At 42.9% G+C, this 22,694-nt stretch overlaps 2 protein-coding genes across 2 annotated transcripts in view; one reads left to right on the forward strand and one right to left on the reverse strand.

Annotated features, from left to right (window-relative positions):
- hsd17b12a (hydroxysteroid (17-beta) dehydrogenase 12a) overlaps nt 1-22,694 on the reverse strand; it is a 344,773-nt gene that overhangs the window by 209,215 nt on the left and 112,864 nt on the right. The window lies entirely within an intron of this gene.
- cotl1 (coactosin-like F-actin binding protein 1) lies at nt 596-13,217 on the forward strand. The gene is made up of 4 exons (XM_083762622.1): nt 596-1,047; nt 1,524-1,606; nt 6,650-6,807; nt 11,352-13,217. The coding sequence occupies exons 1-4, from the start codon at nt 974-976 to the stop codon at nt 11,460-11,462; spliced, it is 426 nt and encodes a 141-aa protein (XP_083618748.1). The 5' UTR covers nt 596-973; the 3' UTR covers nt 11,463-13,217.

Consider the following 22,694-nt stretch of genomic DNA (forward strand, 5'->3'; position numbering starts at 1 on the left):
AAAAAATGTATTGATTTGATTGATTTGTTATAATGACCAAAACAAATAAAACTCACTCACTCACTCACTCATATTAACATAACAAATATACATTGTATGCGTGTGTGTGTGTGTGTGTGTGTGTGTGTGTGTGTGTGTGTGTGTGTGTGTGTGTGTGTGTGTGTGTGCGCGCGCGCGTGTGTGTGCGTGCACGCGTGTGTCTGTGTGTGTGCGCACGCCTATTTTCACACCCACTCGGGCAGACAAAACGTACGCGTGCATCATGGCCTTGAATAATTACGCATATATTAATTTCAATGGCAATATTTACGACAACAAACAGTGCTAATTAATGAATGTATTCATCATCGCCCACACGCACACATGACATATCACAGCCCACTGGCCACTGTAGGAAGTGACTGCGGTTGGTTGTGCAACAGAGGACGGGAAGAAAAAAAAACCCTTTGTTCGCGAGTCACGACGAAACTGATGGTGCATTATTAGACCACAAGGTGGCGAGATAACGCAATAAAACAGACAATAGAGGAGGAAATGGGAGGATTTCATTCAAATCTCCCTCCATGCATTGACCACTGCGAGGAGGGGGTGGTGAATCTAGCCTGCGTCTGTCTGGGGACTTCTCTCTTCTCACTCTCAGCCTCTTGGGGTCCAGCATTCAACCTGATTGACAAGCATCACCAACGCCCATCCCTATAGGAAATGATCGGAAGATAAGTGCTACAAAGGTGCAATCAGAAGCGACTCCTCTCCGCAGCCTCTAACCCGGGTCTGGTTTGACAGCACAGCATAGTGACTGACAGTCTATTGTACATAGAGAGCACGTACGGTACACGTACTTCTCGTTTTTTGACTGTAGGGATTGTTCACTTCTCCGCCCCGTCGCCCTGAGCCGCTTTCTTTCGACTATCTGTCCGTGCGTGTGTGTCCTGCTGACTGACTCCCTCCCGGGTCCACTTTGAGTCCATCCAAAATGACCACGATCGACAAAGAGGCTTGCAGAGATGCTTACAATCAAGTTAGAGATGATAACACCGATATCAGTTGGTAAGTGTCGGGGGTTATTTAGTTGTCATGTCTAGGTTTCTTTTCGTACAGTCTTGACTCAGTCACAGACAGACAGTGCGTGTATATAGATGTGTATAACAATGGGTGGTCAAAATTGGCTGGTGGTTTGAAAAGAATAAATCAACGCCGTCTCATTCATTCGCCCATCCTTTGACATTATTAGTATTCTGAACGCTTATAGCAATGCTGTGCCTAGTCCGTAGGCAGCACTATTTGGCCCATCGGGCAGAAGTAATTTCCTTTGTCCTATATCCAAGAGAGGGACAGTGGTGACAGTATTTTGTCACATAACCAGACACCTTGCATATAGACTACACCCGGTTTAGTATGAATAGGCTATAGCGGATATTAAAGACATTATGCATATCTGTGGAGGAGGAGGATGGTTCTGTGTAGGTCATATAGATTCTATAATAAATGGAATATTACATTAATGTACACACTTTTGTTTTTAGGGCTTCGTTTAAATATGAGGGTTCTGTGATCGTGCCTGCAGGGCAAGGCACCGACTATGCGGAATTCAAGTCTCAGTGTACAGGTAAGGCCCAAAGTTTAATCCCACATCTTTGCACGGCAGGTCTTATTACAAATTGAGTGCAACACAAACAATTGTGTGTAACCTTGTTTCTTGTTAAGCTGTGTGTGGACGTACTCTAGGCTACTGCTGGCATGCCTTACTGCACTTGTTACATCATAGTCCACACACTATACCACCACACAGCTTGAGGAGGGAGGGTTTGACTTGTAAGGACACTAATCTTTTAAGACTCTTTATTTATGCTCTGAACCCACTGCACACCAGTACAACTCATATATTTAAACTAAGTGACAAAAAATGGTTTATATACTGCAGAAATATTCTGTGCAAAATAGCACTTATGGTTTATATATGAGGTTGTTGACTGAACCTAAATCTGGACTGTAAAAGGTACGGGTCCTATCAAGCCAGGAATTTCTCTCTCTCTCTCTCCCCCCGCTCTCCCCCTCTCTCTGGGTAGAGCAAAATGTTGGGCGTGGTGCTTAAAAGTCATGCTGTCACTGATGCTCAGTGTTGCGGGGGCCCATGCAGAGGCCTCGGGGCTGCTCTGTTTTTCGGGGGGTTGCATTCCTACAGTGTGTTGAAATAGATCATTTATTACGATGCTGTGTAGCCCAGTTGGTACCTGAACCATATGGAGTGTAAAACATACACATCGATGGCATGGCTGCATGCCATGCAGTGGAGCTATTGTGTGTCTGCTTCAAGGCCTTTATGAAAGGAGGAAGTTTCATCTCAGTTCAGTCATTTCAACGCCCGAGTCCTCACACACAGCATTCCTATTGAATTGCTATTAATTTGCCGGCTCTGGCTCACTTTCAACTGCTATATATATGCATGGCAATATGTACGTAAATATGCAGATTCATTCTCGCTGTTTATTCCGCCTTAGACATTTGGAATCACCACCCTCTAATTTGTTCTCCCCCCCCCCCCCCCCGGCACTCTCTACAGTCTACTCCCTCTCTCCCGCTCTCTCTGGCTCTCTATACCGAAACAGGCATTATAGTTTGTCTTTATGCTCAAAATGTGCTGTATCATCATTGGTATAGTCTAGTCTCAGTGCAGTTTTTGGGGTGCTTAGAGTTGTCTGCTGTGTCAGCACTGCTTATAAAGGGAAGTAATCATCAGAAACATATAGAGAGACTATAGGAAGACTGTGGCAAAGGAAGTGCCATGGCTGGCTCGAGACAAGAGGTTCCGTTTTAGCAATAGTTCCTTCTCTGTGGCTTTCTTGACATCTACAATAATCAGCAGAATAATGCTATACCTGGCTTCAATAGCAGTGAAAGTGATAGATGTATAATGGAACTTAATTGTTCAGTAAATCTAGACATTTATACTTATTTCAATGTCATTCTGATAGTGTTAGTCTATTGTGTGTGTGTGTGTGTGTGTGTGTGTGTGTGTGTGTGTGTGTGTGTGTGTGTGTGTGTGTGTGTGTGTGTGTGTGTGTGTGTGTGTGTGTGTGTGTGTGTGTGTGTGCGTGCATGAGCGTGCGCGTGCGTGCGTGCGTGTGCATGTGTGTGCGTCAGTAGGTAGGTTAGAAGGTGGTGAAGTTAGCAATGGCCCTTTTCACTGATAAGATAGTTTAACAATGACTAGGCTTGTTAATGCACAACAGGTCTTATTTCAGAGTGAGTGTTCCTGAAGTCATGCCAGGAAATTCTTTATCGGTCACACAGAAATAAAGATAATAATGCATATACTGTATTAGAAGGTTTACCACAGCGCCAATACTGCTGTCAAGTGTCCTAACACTAACCTGACGCAGCCAGATCCAAGAAGCTTGCTACACAAATTTCCCGCCCCCATCTGGCAGAGTCAGGTTATCCTAACACTGGGTCAATGGGTCAAAAAGCAAAACTGCTGCACACATTGTCTTCAAATGCATGCAAGAGTTTTGTTGGTTTAACATCGCAACAGTGACATTAAATCAGTATTGTGTCTGACTGTCTGTATCATTGATCTATACCAGCAGCACACCAAAGTGGCACAGATATATGTTCAGTGGCACACATTGTTCTGCTATAGCCATTGGCCAATGGTAAAATTCTGACCCGGATTCATTGTACAATATGTTTTGATGGTGTCTAGAGCTAGACTTTCATTAGGTCAAAGACATTAACGGCAGTGTTTGTAAAACTGCTAAATAATACATTTAATAATACATTTTGGCACAAGAGATGCCCACCAACATGTGTGTTCATTAATATACAGTAAATTATGCATGCAAAGCTGCTACATCTGTCTTGAGAATATGTATTGTGTTGAGTGAAAATTAACTTACAGAAACAAGTGAACAAAGTATTAGTGAATTCACTTCGTACTGTTGATGACTTGTACTTGAATGTAGGGGTGAGCAACCACCCCTGCTTTGAATACCTCCTCATTCATTTTCACCTCCAAACAGCAAACGGCTTCATCCCAGTTCGAGATTTGCAGCCTTTACCAGAACAGTGGTGTTGCAACAGCCCAATGTTTGTCTTTGCACCGATGCTCTTCGGGGCAGGCGCCATTTGAAACTCACCCACATACACAATCAATCATTGGAACATGTTATTACAAGCAGGTTGATCCATGCCACACACTACACCACATAAACACAAACTGGAATGTGTGTCACTCATGAGACAACCATACAGAAAGAGAGATGCAACGCACACACGCACGCATGTACGCACGCACACAGCAAGAAACAGGAATAAATTGATCAGGAACATAACAAACGAGGCCTATGCCGGTATACATCTGAATTAGCAAATTCACGGTGTGCATTGTGATCCCTAAATATGAATTTAGTACAAAAAATTAATAATTAATAATGATAATAATAATACAAATAATAATAATAAGTTAGAATAACCCTTAGTCAAGACATATGCTTGAGGCTATCATATACAAGCTCTAGCCTCAATTCAGCACCACCACACCTGCAAGTACGTAGTTGTTTTGTGCGTTTTGTGTTTCTTTTTGAGGTTTATATGTGAGGTCAAATGCTTTCAACACAGACTGCAGCTGTATGTCCTGCAGCTTGAGTAGTTGTGTAACGTAATTTAGTGCCGCTCACTGAAAGTAAGAGATCTTTAAGCTAACAACAGGAGGGCAATACATGATCATGTGACAAAGTAAAGTTAAACACAGAAGGGACAGTTGCCACTTTGCTTCCTATCATTTATCTTAAGGCCCTCAGTAGTAAATGGGACCATGCACGACTCAGGCCAGTATTTGCCCAGTCTTACTCCTACTGTATAAGTAGTACCTTAAGAACCTTTATACCCAAACACTGGGTGGGGAAAAAAATTCAGCCGTTTGAGTCACGTCGGGCAAATCTAATTTCTCTTTTAGGTCACAGGCTAAAAGGTTTGGGAACCACTGCCTTGGCTTGCCTTACACCATACCAATGGCTGTCCATTTCACATTTTGCTAATGAATAATACTAACAAGCACGGGAGCAGCACATGTTCGACCGCATGTCCGACCGTTGTTTCCGCATGTCGGTCCGTTGGTGTGTCTAATCTGCGTGTGCATCCCGCTATAATCGCTATATAGTCTATACTTGCCAGCCCATAGAGCCCCATTGTGAACCCGGACATGTTGAGTACACCAAGGTTTTATGTTAGAAATGTTGAGTATGGGTCCCCAGCATGTAGAAACTGCCGGATGCTAACTTGCATATGTTGAGTTAACAACCTTTAGAAGGCAAAACAATTCAAAATGTCATCATGCTTTAGCATGTGACGTGTCAAACTAGGGGGTTTTCATGATGCTGAATCCAATCTTTATTGAGAAAAGGATATCCCCTTGAGATGTATCATCTCGTTTTCGAGGGGGTCCAGCAACATACAGCAAATACAGAACAATACAACAAGTACATTCATACATACATAATCGAGGACAAAACAAACAACAAAGCTCTCCTAAAACTAGCCGCTCCCACCCCACCTAATCACCCGCAACATTGTATCAATAAATCAATATAGTCATGTAATGATACAAGTATGTAAAGATGTAAAGATCAATCCAAGCATTAGTTTTTTTAATTCTAATAACCACTTGCCCATCATCACATTTGTGATGACAGCTATGACCGTTTTTAGCCCAAGGATTGTTTTTTGTGCATCTGGCATGCAGTTTCTCCATGCTGGGGACCCATACTCAACATTTCGAACATAAAACCTTTGTGTACTCAACATGCCTGGATCACATTCTGGCAAGTGGACTAGTATATTTCTGTGACATGAATTAATTCATGCTGTGATGTCACAGTGTAGGCCTATAGTTTATTTTCACTTTTCTATTGTCTAAATTAGTAGCTCAATGACTTTTATTAAAAATGTATTGTTTGTATGTAATTGAATTTCAGTTAACATAAATATAACTAAATGCATAATAAAACCTTTCAGGATTAAAAAAAAAAAAAAAAACACAATTCATTATATATATATATATATATATATATATATACACATACACACACACACACACATAATTCCTTTTCCCCAGAAATAGCAGATCTACTAACTCATGTAAATCGGCTATTTTTGCTACTTTTGTGGGACGAAGTAGGACTTCAGAAAAATAGAATACGGCCCTGTGAAGTGAGTGACCTCTCCATCATCACAGTTTTCCAGCCTTGTTTCAGTAGTAGGCTACATCATCACATGGATCTGCTCTGCTTGGCTCAGGGAAATCGCTAGAATAGATGTATCCCAGTCTGACCTCTGTTCAGCCTTTCTCTCTCTCTCTCTCTCTCTCTCTCACACACACACACACGCACACGCACACGCACACGCACACGCACGCACACACGCACGCACACACACACACACACACACACACACACACACACACACTCCTGCTGTGTCTTTTTCTCTGACTCTTCTTCTCCTCTTCATTCTGTCTTTTTAGATTAATAACGTGTTATAATAATGATCACTTATTTTGTCGTTGATGTGGCTCATTCTCCTCTCTCTATCGTGTACTGTACCAAACACGGCAAATCTCCCCACTCACTGCATCTCTCCTCCTTTCTCACTTCAGACGACGCTCGCCTCTTCGCTTTCGTGCGGATCACAACGGGTGACGCAATGAGCAAACGTGCCAAGTTCACCCTCATCACCTGGATAGGAGAGAACATCAGCGGACTCCAGCGCGCCAAGATCAGCACCGACAAGTCACTGGTCAAAGACATCGTGCAGGTCAGTACGTCTCGGCTCTCACGCACTACTATGTTGATAGCAGCAGTGGTGGAAAAAGTAGGCTACTCACATCTTTGAGGGGCGCAAGCCCCACCTAAATTCAGCTATTAGTCTATATTTTCATCTTACACAAACTTTAAATTCTCATTGACAATGAATGGAGAATTGTACGTCATAGTGTCTGAGCAAATCGTCTCTTGTTGTCTTTTGCTTAGTGTCTATTTTTGTCTTACATAAACATTAAATTCCCATTGACAATGAATGGAGAATGTTATAGTCATAGTCTCTGAATAAATCGGCTTAGTGTCTATTTTTGCCTTAAGTAGCCTATCAATACTGCAAAATACTCAACAATGCAAGTAATAAAAAATATCATTATACATATACATCACATTTTGTGCTCAGCCAATCAAATCATCACAAATGCCATTCCGGCCAATCACTTTTGGCGTCACTTTTCTGTCCTCAATTTTGGCTTCAAAAGTGGGCATAGGAGGGGCTAGAGCCCCTCAAAAACACAACAATAGCCTTTGACCGTTTGGAGTGGCCTTTTCTGTGGGCGGTACTAGATAAGATGGGATTTGGTCCCACATTCATCACATTGATTAAGGTATTGTACTCAAATCCAACAGCGATGGTATTAACCCATTCTGAACGGGCACCCATTTTGGTGTTGGCATCATGTTATGCTTTAGCTATTGAAAAATAGCAGATCTACAAGCTCATATCGCGCCACCGAGTGGCACGATACGAGCTTATAGGTCTGCTATTTTTTGAAAAATCGAAGAACGACTGACATTTTTAGAATCTGATCTCAGGTCAGAATGGGTTAATCAGACCAGTGTGTGTCCAGTGGAAACCTCGTGTGAATCTGATCTCAGGTCAGAATGGGTTAACAGGCAAGATTTGTTCTCCACTGTTCACGATAGGCAGGTCGTCGAGGCAAGGTTGCCCCCTTAGTCCTCTCCTTTTTGCCCTCTCGCTCGAACCGTTAGCGCAGACAGTACGTCAGTCCACAGCGATCACACCTATCTCAGTTAACAACACACAACATCGTATTTCTTTATATGCGGACGACATCCTGCTGTTTATTGAGAATGCTCCACAGTCAATTACACACATTCTTAAGATTTTTGATCAGTTCAGTGCCATCTCAGGCTACAAAATCAATTGGACAAAGTCAGCCCTTTTGCCGCTAAATGAGGAGATGAGATCTGTTGTTCTGCCTCCCATAATCCCAGTAGTGAACAAATTTAAATATCTTGGCATAGATGTGTTCCCGTCTCTTCAAGCTACTGTTAAAAACAATTATAGTGACACTTTGAACAAAATTTGTCTTGATTTAGACAGATGGTCGTCATTGCCCAACTCTCTTCGAGCTCGAGTATCAATCATAAAGATGAATGTCCTCCCTAGGGTTAATTTTGTGAGTTCTATGCTCCCACTGCCACCGTCAGCACAGTATTGGACTAAGATTCATTCTTCTATATCTAAATTTGTGTGGAATAGGAAACGCCCACAACTCAAACTTTCCTTGTTACAGCGGGCCAGAGCTGATGGCGGTCTCTCGTTGCCTAACTTCAAATTATACTATTGGGCTTTCACTCTTCGCCCCCTTTTAAGATATTTCGACTCATCTATAAAGGTTTGTTGGCGAGAGCTTGAGGAGAGTTTGGTTCATCCTGTTGAATTGAGAGATCTGATCTATTCAAACATAACGAATACTAATAGTCAATGCAAAGTTCGCTGTGGGCCAATCATTTCTCAGTTAGTAACAGTGTGGAGAGCGGCTGAAAAATTGCGCAAGATTGATTTGAAATGGAATTTGCTTTCCCCAGTGTTCAACAATGATGGTTTGCTTTTGGACAATAGTCCTATTCGTTTTCCCAGATGGAGTTCCAAGGGGATTCATACTTTGGGTGATTTATTTGATGTTAATGGTTTGCGTTCTTTCCAGAATTTATGTGATATTTTTAACTTGCCTGGTAACTCTTTTTTTTTTCTATTTACAATTGAGAACTGCCATGAGGACATATGGGGTTCCATGGCAGACCCCCCTTGCAATGCACCCTTTGCATAGACTTATCTGTGATGTTAGGTCAAGAGGTTTTGTTTCCATATTGTATGAATATTTATTAGAATCTAGTTATGGGACCTTGCCTGTCGATACTGTATGGAGGAATGACATACCAAATCTAGATCCAGATTGGAGCTGGGATACAGTGTGGTCTAATGTTGTACTGTCTTCTAGGAATCCTGATCATCAACAAATTCATCTAAATTTTGTTCATAGGACATACTTAACCCCCCGTAGATTGTGTGCTATGCGGATTTTAAATAATCACAACTGCACTTTCTGCACTTCGAACACCATAGGTACATTCTTTCATATGGTGTGGGAGTGTCTGAGTGTCCTCACATTTTGGAATTTGGTTGCTACTAACCTTTCGACTATTCTACAAATTAACATCACACCCTCCCCATCTCTATTCTTATTAAATGATGTATCCCAGTTGCCATTAAATAACACCCGTATTCGTGTCTTCTTTGCTGGCGTAACGGCCGCAAAGAAGATGGTTGCTTCGCACTGGAAACCATACATTGTCATTTCGCCAATGGGCTTTGACCTTTCTAGATATCATTTAGGCCTATCTAGAAACAGCAAGATTGCATGGTGCAAAAGAGGAAAACATTGAGATTTGGTCTGGTATTGCAGATTTGGTTAAGGGCATGGTTTAATCATTATTATTATTATTATTATCATTATTATTATTATTTTTTGTTTCCATTGCACAGTAGTAGGAGTAATGACATTTTGTGGCATCTTTGGTCTCGGGGGGGAGGGGTGGGTGGGTGGGATTGTTTGTTTTTTGTTTCTGTGTTATTTGCTTTTGCTGTTATGTGTTTTATATGTGTTTTGTTTTCTTTAAGTCATTCATGATGTTAACGTGTCTTATTGTGATTTCTATCTTAAAAAAAAAAAACATTTGATAAAAAAAAAAAAAAAAAACGCAACAATACAAGTAAAAGTCCGGAATACAAAACGTATGCTACTAGAGTGAAAGTACAAAAGTATTGGCATCAAAATGTACTTAAAGTATCAAAAGTAAAAGTGCTCATTTTGTCCAATTTCAAGTTATCAAATCTTTTGAAAACAGCAGATCTATAAGTTCACAATGTGCATTGTTTGTGAGCTTATAGATGCTCATTTCAAAAGAGGCTATTTTCAAAATGTATATATGGCTTGGTTAATGTATATGTTTTGTAATAATAATCGATTACTCTTCATGTGCACTCTGCCTTAGGTGCGTTACCTGTTCAAATCATATCAAATAAATAACGGTAATGGGTCGCACACACCAAGACTGCATTTCAATAATTTATTCTTGCATTTTGAACAGGAGACAAACGTTTCGGCTGCAGTCTTCATCAGTGCGTGACAATGCAAGAATATATTATTGAAATGCAGTCTCAGTGTGTGCGACCCATTACCGTTATTTATTTGTAATAATAATCAAAATCTACAAACTAGAGTAAAAGTACAATATTTGGATCCGAGATGTAGTGGAGTAGAAGTAAAAGTGTTAGAAATGGGAAATACTCAAGTAAATGAGTTACTTTCCACCACTGCTGGTTGGTAGAGGAACTGGGAGTGTGGGTGCAGAACCCACACACTCTCCTGGTGAAACTCCTGGATACAAACTGGTGACTCTGTTTGCATCAGTGGTTCCCAAACGGCGTGCTGTGAGACGTGTCCAGGTGTGCCTTGGGATTCTTTGGCAACCACACATTATGATTGCAATATATACTATATCTATATATATATACAATTGAGAACTTGGGCAAGTTGTGAGCACACACTTGGTGCACAGTTCAAGTGGCCAAGTCATAGACCGTGATATTTGCGGAGTATGCGGAAGTGCCGTTTACCCCTGTGCTTTCACTGCTTTGTGGCCGTGGTACGTTACAGACCTTTTTATGAATAAATGGACATATACACAAAGCCACACGTCGGAGCGGTCAACAAATTATGACCGATATCCGAGCTACGAATATTTGTAGGGTCATATCGGCCAATACATATTCTGATATACATTATTATATTATATTTAACTAATTAAAAAAAAATCATTAAAGAGACAGAGGCAGGCAGACTGGCTGCTCTGCGAGTACAAAGCCATTGGTGGTCTATCGTGCATCGCTAAAAAAAAGATATATATACTCAAATGACCCTTTTGACTGGTGTCAAAAACACCTACAGTAACTGCGCTGCACACATTACATAGATGCTGATGTATTGTACTGTGTGATGTTCTCCAGAACAAACATCTGTAGCGTTTCCTAAGTGTGCTTGCACACATTAGATGCTGACGTATTGTACTGTATTATGTTCTCCAGAACATCTGTAGCGTTTCCTAACTGCGCTTGCACACATTAGATGCTGACGTATTGTACTGTATTATGTTCTCCAGAACATCTGTAGCGTTTCCTAACTGCGCTTGCACACGTTAGATGCTGACGTGTACTGTGTTATGTTTCTCCAGAACTTTGCCAAGGAGTTCATGATCAGCGACGCCAAGGAACTGGATGAGAGTTACATCCGGGAGGAGCTGAAGAAGGCAGGCGGAGCCAACTATGACGCCCAGGCGGAGTAAAGCAAGCACAGAGTCCACTGGAAGGGAGGTGGGGGGGTTGCGGTTGCCTAAAGGTGGGAGCGGCTGATTGTTTTTTTTTTTGGGGGGGGGGGGGTGTTTTGGTGTGGGTGGGGCTGTTACCTGTTGGGGAGAGGGATAGCTGAAGGGGTCTGGTGCTGCAACACACACACACACACACACACACACGCATGTTCATAATACACGTCAATGCAAACAAACAGCCCGCTCTTCTCTGTTCTCCCCTCTCCCCGGTCAGAGTATAGTTGGCCATCTACTGTGCTGTATGACGTTATCATCTCACATTCATCATCTCAGCATGGGCTGCAGCAGAGTTAAAGGAACACTTAGCAATATGAAATCTACATTACAGGGCCGATCTTCCTTTACCGGGAACAATTTTCTAAAGTAAAAAAAATGTAAACGACTGAATAATTCGCTCCAAAATGAGGATACATCAGCTATGTGGAGTAATTGTGTTTCTGATATTTCTGAATATCTCACAAATGACAAATGCAAAATGTAATTTCTTTATCATTTTATAAAACATTAGGACAGCTTAATAAACAACACGTTTCATTGTTCACAATGACTTTTGCTTTCATATTGCCAAATGTGTCACAGTCTAAAATATACAGAATTGAAACTCTTCATATGTAGGCATTCCTTTGAAGTCAGACTCAGAGAATGAGCCGTTTCTGGGTGACAGATCTCCATTTTTGAAGAATATGCTTGACTGTTCGGACTGTTTGACTGTTCGGACCTCTCCCTCGCAAACCAGGTTGCCATGTTTAGATTGCAGCCCTAATAGGAACTATTCTGTTACTTATTCCAAGAGTCCTTTAGTTTCTTATTAGTCTTCCTTTATTCTCATGCTAGTGTTTTTAACTTTCATGATGGCTGTAGCCCAAACATTGCAGACTTGAGTAAAGCAGTGGAGTGATTCTTGATCATTTTAACCTCCCTCTCATGTACTATTTGACTTTTCTTATCAGTTTCTGATAGTACTTGATAGTGAACGCAAACAGAGCTGTGAAAAAGTTTGCCTGAGAGGGAATGATATTCACACAAGCCATGTCCAAAAGCTCATGCACCATGCTACCTCATGAAGTATAGGCATTGGGAATATACAGAAATGGCTGACGTGCTTCAAACAAAATATAGCTTAAAAACAATCTGCAACGCTGCGGTATTAGCAAAATAATAATATAGAAAACTACTATTTGGCATGTACTGTAGTTCAGAATTCAAGAATGGAGGTCTTTCAAGGGCCCAATTAGCTTGCAGAGCTTGCATCTCGCGGTTCACTTCTTAAAAGGTATCCTTCCATGCATCCTTTACTCTACTGTGTTGACTGCCTTAATCTCCCATGGAGAGAGGGGCATCATGGGAGTTTGCGGACACTACACTGTGATTGGCTCTCCTCCACTTATGGGGATGTGATTTAGATTGCAGCGTGGCTCGCTGTCCAAAAGCTCGGTTGTAGCATTTCTCATTTTATTTGGTTCCAAATGCCCCCAAAGGAATGTTCTCTGCTCTCATGTTCACTTTTTTGGTTTTGTTTTAAAGATTATTTTGTATTTTCTTTAAAGAGTTTTACCTTTTGTTTTATTCTTGAGAGCAATGCTATCTTGGAAATTGGAGGAAGAGACATTTTCAAAAAAAAAAGAAGAAAAAAAGAAAAAAAAGAAAATGACCTAAATGGGCACAAGATCAATAATTTCAGAATAAACAATGTTGTTGTTGTTTTTTCAAAAATCTGCTTCTCGGTGTCTTTTGTATGTCTCTCAGCTCTTATTGGCCTGGAAAGAAAATGTTCTTTGGTTAATGTGTGAAATAAGTTAAATGAGTTTGGATGTGTGGTTGGCGTGCACTCTTTCAGTTGGCGTGTGATGAGGTAATGGGAGTTCTTTGGGGGTGCACACGGCTCCAGAGTACACATGGCAACTGTCTCCGGGAGGCTTACAAGACTCCCGTGGGTTGTCATGGTCACCACTACTGTCACGCACAGCCAATCATGGCTCCAAAAAGGGTGGGGGTGTGTGGTCCCCGAAATGTTCAGGATCTAAAGCCTGTCAATCCCTCACTTCCTTCATTCCTCCCCCATCTCTCTGTTGCCTCTGTCCCTCCTTTCTCTCACCCCACCTTTCTCTCTCAACCATTTATTTTTGTTCAATAGTTGTGAGCTATACGGTAGTCTAGCTGCTTTACAGCTTAATCTATATAGTCAGACAGCTTCACGGTTCCTGCTTTTATAATGTGGTGCAGTTTAGTTCAGTTCGTTCCCCAGGGAGATTGGGACAACCAGTGCACGACTGATTGAAGTATTGAATAGGAGAGGACATGTCAGGTTTCTGATTGTATGAGCGACAGTTGCTGTTTTATTTTTATTTTTAGGACAGTCAGTGGCACCCAGCTGTGCTGCGAATCAAAGTTTGCCATGGGGTAATAAGACTAGATTCACTCTATCTCCCTATACTAGCTCTCTGAGCTCTGTAACTGTCAGAGTGGCATGGATTTAGGGTTGTCTGAGTCAACCACGGGTGGGAGGTAAAGTATGGGGGACTAATGGCTGATTACATAATGACAACTCTGGATTCATAGCTGACTTGAGCTTTAATCTGTGGGATTCACAATTGCAGTGTAAGCTTGTTCTACAAAGCTAAATGTCTATGGTTTGACTTAGTGTGTGTGTGTGTGTGTGTGTGTGTGTGTGTGTGTGTGTGTGTGTGTGTGTGTGTGTGTGTGTGTGTGTGTGTGTGTGTGTGTGTGTGTGTGTGTGTGCGCGCGCGCGCGCGCGTGTATTGTAAGTGTGTGTAATAATAACGTAGTGTGTGGGAGTAGAGTCTAGTTGGGACAGGTGTGAAGGTGTTTTAGGGGATCATATTAATTAGATGAATTACTTTGGGAATATTAAAATGAGTCTTTGTCGCAATGGTAGCAACATAGCCTGGTTAATAAACCAGACTAATATCGCACGGACCGCGGGATATTAGTCTGGGGAGGCTCAGCTTGGATTTCATTTCCAGGGGGGCGGGTTGAAACATTTTCTCTTTGACGCAATTGGTCAGAGCTACTGTCAGTCAAAGGTCTCAAGCATTGAAAGTCACTGTACCAAAGCCCGCCCATATTGCATACCGTGTCCCGATTGACCTCATTTCTGTGGTGTAGGAAATGGGCGTACAATTGAGCCTCTCCAGACCGTAATCCGCCGGCAGGCAATTTATTTTTGCCAACGGCTGATTCGGTCTGGTTTATTAACCAGGCTAGTAGCAACAGTGCTCTTTGACTCCCAACAGGCCAGCGAGCCAGCCAGCCTGAACCCTGGCTAACAAACAACAGTAGTACAACTAATTGTATCACAGTTAAAATATGGTCTGACATTGAAAAATAACTGTGTTGTTAGTTTTACCACATTTCTGTTACTGTCCCCCGGCCTATATGGTCAAATGTGTCAAATTTACATGCATTTACTGTCAACTTAGTCCTAAACAGAGCAGCTTTCCTAGCTTGCTCTTTGCTGGACTAATCCGAGCTCCTTCTTTCCTAATTATCAGGTTTTTATTGCAGCATGTTTTTAAGCTATTGCAACATTTGACCAAAACACACTATGTACATTGTTAATTAGAAAGGCCTGCATGTCCTGACAGCTCCAGTCAGCTAGGGTCTGACACACTCCTCATCACTACTCAAGCTACGTGGGAACACGAACAATATTCATGCGTGTCGTCTTTCGTATGCAGGGAATTTTGTTTGTTTGTTTGTGATGACATCAGTCTGTGTTTGAAACATATCGAGGCAGGGAGGTTAGCATATTGGACGAGTGCGAGTATACACGAGTATTGTTGCTTATAAACAGGGATTCTCAGAGCGATTCCTGTGAGCGACACCACTCAGATCCCTCCTGCATTCCACAGACCTCCCCTACACAACATATTTCATGGCCCACACAAAGCTGCAACAAAGTCCCATGTGTGTACATGTGTGTGCGCGCGCACACACACACACACACACACACGTGCGTGTTTGTGTATGAGTGGTCGAGTGTGAGAGTGAGAAACAGGGTAGATTTTCACCTTGTAGAATTAATAGCTTGGCTAATGTAAGACCCAGTAGAATGTAAGGCATGAGGAGTTTCAAAAAGAACTTGCCCCAGTATTTTAGCCCAGCCAGGCCCAGAATAGGGAAGTGTTCAGGTCATATCAATTTGCGGACCCATCCCTAGTGTTTCATCAGTTAAACATTTGGTTAGTCACAGCCCAGTCTGGTCCTTTTCCAAACAGAACATTATGTTCAGAGTCATCTGTTTCAGGGATGGTGAAAACCACCCGGCATTGAGCTCATCATTTTAAACCACAGCAACTCCTAGAGAGTGCTGGGGGGCTTTTATATTAGAGTACAAGTGCAGACTAAAGGGGGGAGAGGTCAGAAGACTCACTCAGCCTGTGAGCAATGGTTTTGGGGACCCAAATGGGGAATATATTAAGAAAGAGAGAGCGAGAGAGAGGGGAGGGGGAATGTGTGTGTTTGACAAGGAAGAGTGGGCAGAGGTGAGGGGGTGGGTATTGAAATTGGGGCAACTGAGCAAAGAAGAGGGGAGGGTGTGAGTGTGTGTGTGTGTGTGTGGGGGGGGGGGGTTCCAGCCTCCAGTGACCGTGTGAATAGAAGACTGAGAGAATGGGAGTGTGAATGGGTCACTTCTCAATGCTCCTGTGTGCCACTCCAGCATTGGCACAGAGATGCCATTGTCAGTAATTAACAAGCTGAGCAGTACCACTCCATCCACTCTGCCCAAGCGGGTGCATCTGTCTGTCTTAGTGTTTATGTTGAACCCGTTTGCGTCCCTGTTCTGGTCGTGTCATAGCAGGTGAACATTCCGCGAAAGTAGCAGATCTACAAGCTCATAATGCGGCACAACACCACGTTGTGAGCTTGCATATCCACTATTTTCTCTGAAGGGATTTGATGTAGATGAGGGACAAAAGATGGGAACCAATGTGGAAACCTGGGGGACCCTGGTCAGCAAAGTACAATATATACCTGTAGGGTTTTCTTTAAATTGTTGAGCCTAATTTATACTTCATCGTACGACTTTGGTGCTTGGCAAAAATATTACATTCAACAAGCAACAAGCAACACAGTCATCCAGATGCGATGAAAAATCACAAATCAGATCCGAACTTCGGATGGATCATCGCCACAGACAGCGCCGCATTTTTCAGAGCCAAAGAAGATCCTACTTTTAATGGGACCCTATGGGATGCGCGCACACGTCTCCTGGTGCTGGGGGTGATGAAGGCATTGCCTAGCAACCGGGACAGGACTAAAAGTTGGTTTTCAGTGTAACCATTTCATATTGATATAAAGAGATAAAAGCAGCGATATCGCGGCTTCGGCAGACAGCGGGTCTTAGAAAGACACGATATTGCGGCTTCGGCAGTAAAAGTATTAGTTATTGGGGTAATATTGTATTATACTTTTCAACTATACTGTATAAGCCCTATATACTTCGTCGTATAATGAACAGCGAAAATCGCCAATATACAAGCACATACGTACGAGAGCTGCTATATCTTCTGTAAATATGTAGCTAAAAATAAAGCGCCGACGCGTCCCTTTGTGCGGGGCAAACCCCACTCAAAGGGTGTCATGGGCTGCTGCACTCATACAGTACAACCCTTGCTATGGTTCACGTGACTAATGTGTGATTGATGGAACCACTCAGGTCACTGTCCTATCTCAGCAGAACAGAATGAATATCTAATCCAAGTTCTCTCTCTCTCTCTCTCTCTCTCTCTCTCTCTGCTCTTGCTCTATTGCTTCTCTGCATCTCGTTCTCAATCTATGACGTGTCCTTGACTCCTTGTCATTCACTGCAATCGTCTCCAATCTATTAAATCCATCGTGTGTGTTTTTCTCTTCCCAGCTCTGTCTCTTCTTCATCCTGTGACTGTTGTTTTACAAGAATGCCATTACTATGTCTATAGTCCATACATCTGTAACAGCCCTATTAACAAAAGGTGTCGACTTTATTAAGTTGGACTTTGTCTCTATTGGTAAAACATCTAATTTATTATGTAATAGTATAGGCCTATCTTGTGGTATCCTCTCTACACTTGGAAAAGAGGTTGACTGAGGACATTTTGAGGACATTGCACAGTCAGGGCTGAACCAAGAAAGAGTCCTTATCTTCCTCAGTGTTACAGGAAGTGGAAAATTACAACTCACTTCCTATTCCAACATTATTTTCTGAGAAGTTTCTGTTAAATGATGAGTCATACTAGCAAAGAAACCAATACAGGGTTGAGGTATTGCTTGAACGGAATCAACACTGATGTGTTGGTATGACGATAATCATCTATAATATTTATACGACATACAGTATATTATATAGCCTTGATAAGACATCACATATCAGTCATAATATTGTGCTTTGATGGTGTTATATAATCTTCACCTATAATAACATGTCGGTTTAACCCTACCCTACATTGTTTTCTGATTGACATTAAAGACCCATCAGGACAACTGCTGCGAGCAAGACTTTGCAAGTTGTGATTCAGGAAACGCCTGCAAGTGTCACATGTCAGCGCTGTCTCTCCTACATCACACTACACTGATGTTGATGCAGAGCTCATACCTCAAGGCAACACATGCTCTATTTCCTACTCTCCTATTTCCTTTTTCCTCTTGTTGCTGCTTTCTCATTCACCCAGACCGAGAGTTCTTACATAATTGAGCTTTTGTCTCCTTACACTGCCTTCTACCATTATTATAATGCTTTCTTTTTCCACATTTGCCTTTTACAGTGCCATTTTCTAGCTACTGTTTTCTATTGAGTATCTTCACACACACACACACACACACACACACACACACACACACACACACACAATTTACAATTTACAATTTAGGCATTTAGCAGACGCTCTTAATCCAGAGCGACTTACATTAAGCAAGAACAAAAAGCATGGGAATACATCACATAAAAGCATTTATCATGAAACATGCGTAAGCTAAGAAAGTAACAGTGGAATATGAAACTATACATATATACTACTATGCTATACATATGTACTATGGCGTGCTATGACTATATACAATGCAATTATAGTGCTGTCTACATAACATGCTATAAGTCTGTATCAGATGCTATTTAAGTCTACGGAAGTGCTATCTAAGGGGGTAGGGTAAGTGCTATGGGCCATGATGGGGTCTGAAAAGGTGGGTTTTCAGACTACGGCGGAAGATTGGGAGTGATGCTGCAGTTCTGACTGCAATGGGAAGTGCATTCCACAGTTTTGGAGCCAGAAGGGAGAAGAGTCTGGGACGTGTGGAGCGCTGTCCCGGCGTTTTTAGTGAGGGTACTTCCAGCTTCCCTGCGTTGGCTGATCTGAGTGCGCGTGAGGGTTTGTATCATACTTGCAAGATATGGGGGAGCCACATGGGCGGAGCTTGGGGGGGTTCAGGGGGTGCACTGCACCCCCTGAAAAAAAAAATATATATATATATATATATATTTTTTTTAACTTTAATACCTTCTGGCTTCTGACTGTAGTTTGTAATCATCTCTCTTATCATGATATGATGACTCGCTGTACGGCTGTAGTGCATGTGTGTGAGCTGATGTACTACCTAAATAACTAATTTTTAGGGGTTAGGGCATTGTAAAAACGCTAAAATAATAAAACGCGCGCACGCGCGCGCGTTGGCCAAGCAGTCGCACCCCCCAGCGTCAACTTCAAGCTCCGCCTATGGGGAGCCATACCTTTGGTTGCTTTGCATGCCAGCATCAGAGTTTTATATTCTGTGCGGGCAGTGACCGGGAGCCAGTGGAGGGAGCGGAGCAGGGGGGAGACATGTGAGAATTTTGGCTGGTTGAAGACCAAGCGAGCTGCGGCATTTTGGATCAGCTGGAGAGGCTTAAGTGCACATGCTGGTAGGCCAGTAAGGAGGGAGTTACAATAGTCGAGTTTTGACAAGACTGTTGTCTGGATTAGGAGCTGGGCTGATTCCTGGGTGAGGAACGGTCTAATTTGTCGTATGTTATAGAGTGTGAACCTACAGGATCGAGTGACAGCTGTGATGTGAGTTTTGAACGAGAGCTGACTGTCCAGGACAACACCAAGATTCCTGGCTGTTGGGACAGACGTTACCAGGGCGTTGTCTACGGAAATAGTTAGCTCCCACATAGGGCAGGACTTAGCTGGGAAGAAGAGAAGCTCAGTCTTGTCTGGGTTCAGCTTGAGGTGGTTGGAGGACATCCACTGTGAGATGTCAGCTAGGCATGCAGTGATGTGCTCTTCCACCTGAGTGGCAGAGGGGGTGGGAGGACACACACACACACACACACACACACACACACACACACACACACACACACACACACACACACACACTCTGCTTGTTATTGGATGCTCTATTCTCAATGTAATTCAACTACATGTAACTATATGCTTCACATGGATCAGTGACCCCAGTAAAACAAACACTTAATTTATTGATCATCCTGCTCTATACATGCACAGCCTGATAGGCTCGCAAGTGCCATCTTCCAAGGCAAAGAGCGAGGTTACGATGAAAGGTCGTGCGACTCGTGCCCCTCTGTGCACAACCCATCGGGCGTTTTCCCCCCCGATATAACCTTAAATCAACTCTTGGCTCACGAGTTATCTTATTAATAGGCATCATAAATTCATCTCTAATTTGTTTGTCAGGCCTGTTAGACATTGTCGTGCTGCGGTAGCCTGGTTAATAAACCAGACCGAATCAGCCGTTGGCAAAAAAAGAATTGCCTGCCGGCGGATTACGGTCTGGAGAGGCTCAATTGTACGCCCATTTCCTACACCAGAGAAATGGGGCAGCCAATCGGGACACGGTATGCAATATGGGCGGGCTTTGGTACAGTGACTTTCAATGCTTGAGACCTTTGACTGACAGTAGCTCTGACCAATTGCGTCAAAGAGAAAATGTTTCAACCCGCCCCCCTGGAAATGAAATCCAAGCTGAGCCTCCCCAGACTAATATCCCGCGGTCCGTGCGATATTAGTCTGGTTTATTAACCAGGCTAGTGCTGCGGTGCTGGGTGTAGAGGAGACGAGAGGCCTGTTAGACATTGTGGTGCTGCGGTGCTGGGTGTAGAGGAGACGAGAGGCCTGTTAGACATTGTGGTGCTGCGGTGCTGGGTGTAGAGGAGACGAGAGGCCTGTTAGACATTGTGGTGCTGCGGTGCTGGGTGTAGAGGAGACGAGAGGCCTGTTAGACATTGTGGTGCTGCAGTGCTGGGTGTAGAGGAGACGAGAGGCCTGTTAGACATTGTGGTGCTGCAGTGCTGGGTGTAGAGGAGACGAGAGGCCTGTTAGACATTGTGGTGCTGCGGTGCTGGGTGTATAGGAGACGAGAGGCCTGTTAGACATTGTGGTGCTGCGGTGCTGGGTGTATAGGAGACGAGAGGCCTGTTAGACATTGCGGTGCTGGGTGTAGAGGAGACGAGAGGCCTGTTAGACATTGTGGTGCTGCGGTGCTGGGTGTATAGGAGACGAGAGGCCTGTTAGACATTGTGGTGCTGCGGTGCTGGGTGTATAGGAGACGAGAGGCCTGTTAGACATTGCGGTGCTGGGTGTAGAGGAGACGAGAGGCCTGTTAGACATTGTGGTGCTGCGGTGCTGGGTGTATAGGAGACGAGAGGCCTGTTAGACATTGCGGTGCTGCGGTGTAGAGCAGACGAGAGGCCTGTTAGACATTGTGGTGCTGGGTGTAGAGGAGACGAGAAGGAAAGGATTGGAAGGGCACGACAAGGATTCCTCCGCTCAGCTGACCTTAATGATGTTACTGCCCTCACGCAGTGGTGGGGAAAGTACTCACAGTTTTTACTTAAGTAAAAGTATCAATTCAATACCGTCTGCAATATAGAAATATTCTGTTACAAGTTGAGGTCCAGAATTCAACAAAAGTACAAAAGTAGTGGCTTCAAAATGTATTTAAAGTGCCAAAAGTAAAAATACTCATTGTGCAGAATGTCCCATTTAAAGTTTTCAAATGTATATTAATCGCACAATGCATCGCATCCACTGTGAGCCTGTAGATCGGCTATTTTCAAATGGCCAAAATGTACTGTATATATATATATATATACACTGTATAGGGCTGAAGTGGTTGTAATAATAATCTAAATTTACAAAGCAACTAGTAACTATAAAGTTTTCAAATAAATGTAGTGGAGTTAAAGTACAATAATTGAAACCGAGATGTAGTGGTGTAGAAGTAAATGTTTTGGAAATTGGAAATACTCAAGTAATTCCTCAAAGTTGTACTTAATTGTACTTCTCTGAAAACTTGAAAAATTGTATTAAAAAATGTTATGTTGCTGTATACTGTACATAGCAACAAGAATACCAAAAAGGGGTTCCTGTCCCGAATGGGTAAAACACCAAAAGGGGTTCCCACTTCCCGCCTAGAATGGGTTAATTACATGTACTTAGTTACTTTCCATTACTGCACTCACTCAGGTCAGTACATACAGATTCCGCAACATACAGTGTCTTGTGATCGCTCATAGGTTTTATGGTCATTAAGGCAGTCTAGCGACAGGCACTAAACTAGGAAATGTCCACCTGCAGCTTCCCGCATGGACCTTGCCAAGTTGCCAGTTTCCACAGCCAATTAAAGAGAGTGCGAATAGAACATGCACTTGCAACCAAACTAGGGGGCAACTCAAATATCCAAGTAACACAATCTTATGCCACACACATCACGGATAATCAGCCACAGAACAAGCCGTCACTGGGCTGCACTGACCATCACAGCAATATTTCGCACTTTAGCAATGATTTTGACCACAAAAGGTGGTCGAAATCATCAGCACCCAATGCAGAGCCACCAACATTAGGATGTGATGCACTGTCTCAAAACGAAACACAATGAGGAAGTTCTCTCTGAATGCTGTGGAAGTGTTGTAATTCCAGTGTCTGTGAAACCATGACTCAGCTCAACAAAGCCCAAGGGCCACCTGTGCACATAAACTGTGGCAGCTAGAGGGAAAGGTTCACGCTTAGAAACCAGGGCATGTCCTGTACAGAGATTCAAATGTGTGCCTCCTTGTGATTCAAATCCTTGAGGAAGAAAATGCAAAGCGCTCAGGCAAATGGGTGGCAATTTGCAGTTCAATTTGCAAGTTCACAAGTCATCTTTGTCTTTAGATTTGTTTTACCGTAATAGGCAGCCTACATGGGAAAG

Source organism: Protomyctophum parallelum, assembly GCF_964188405.1.
Source record: "Protomyctophum parallelum genome assembly, chromosome: 4".
Classification (NCBI taxonomy): Eukaryota; Metazoa; Chordata; class Actinopteri; order Myctophiformes; family Myctophidae; genus Protomyctophum; species Protomyctophum parallelum.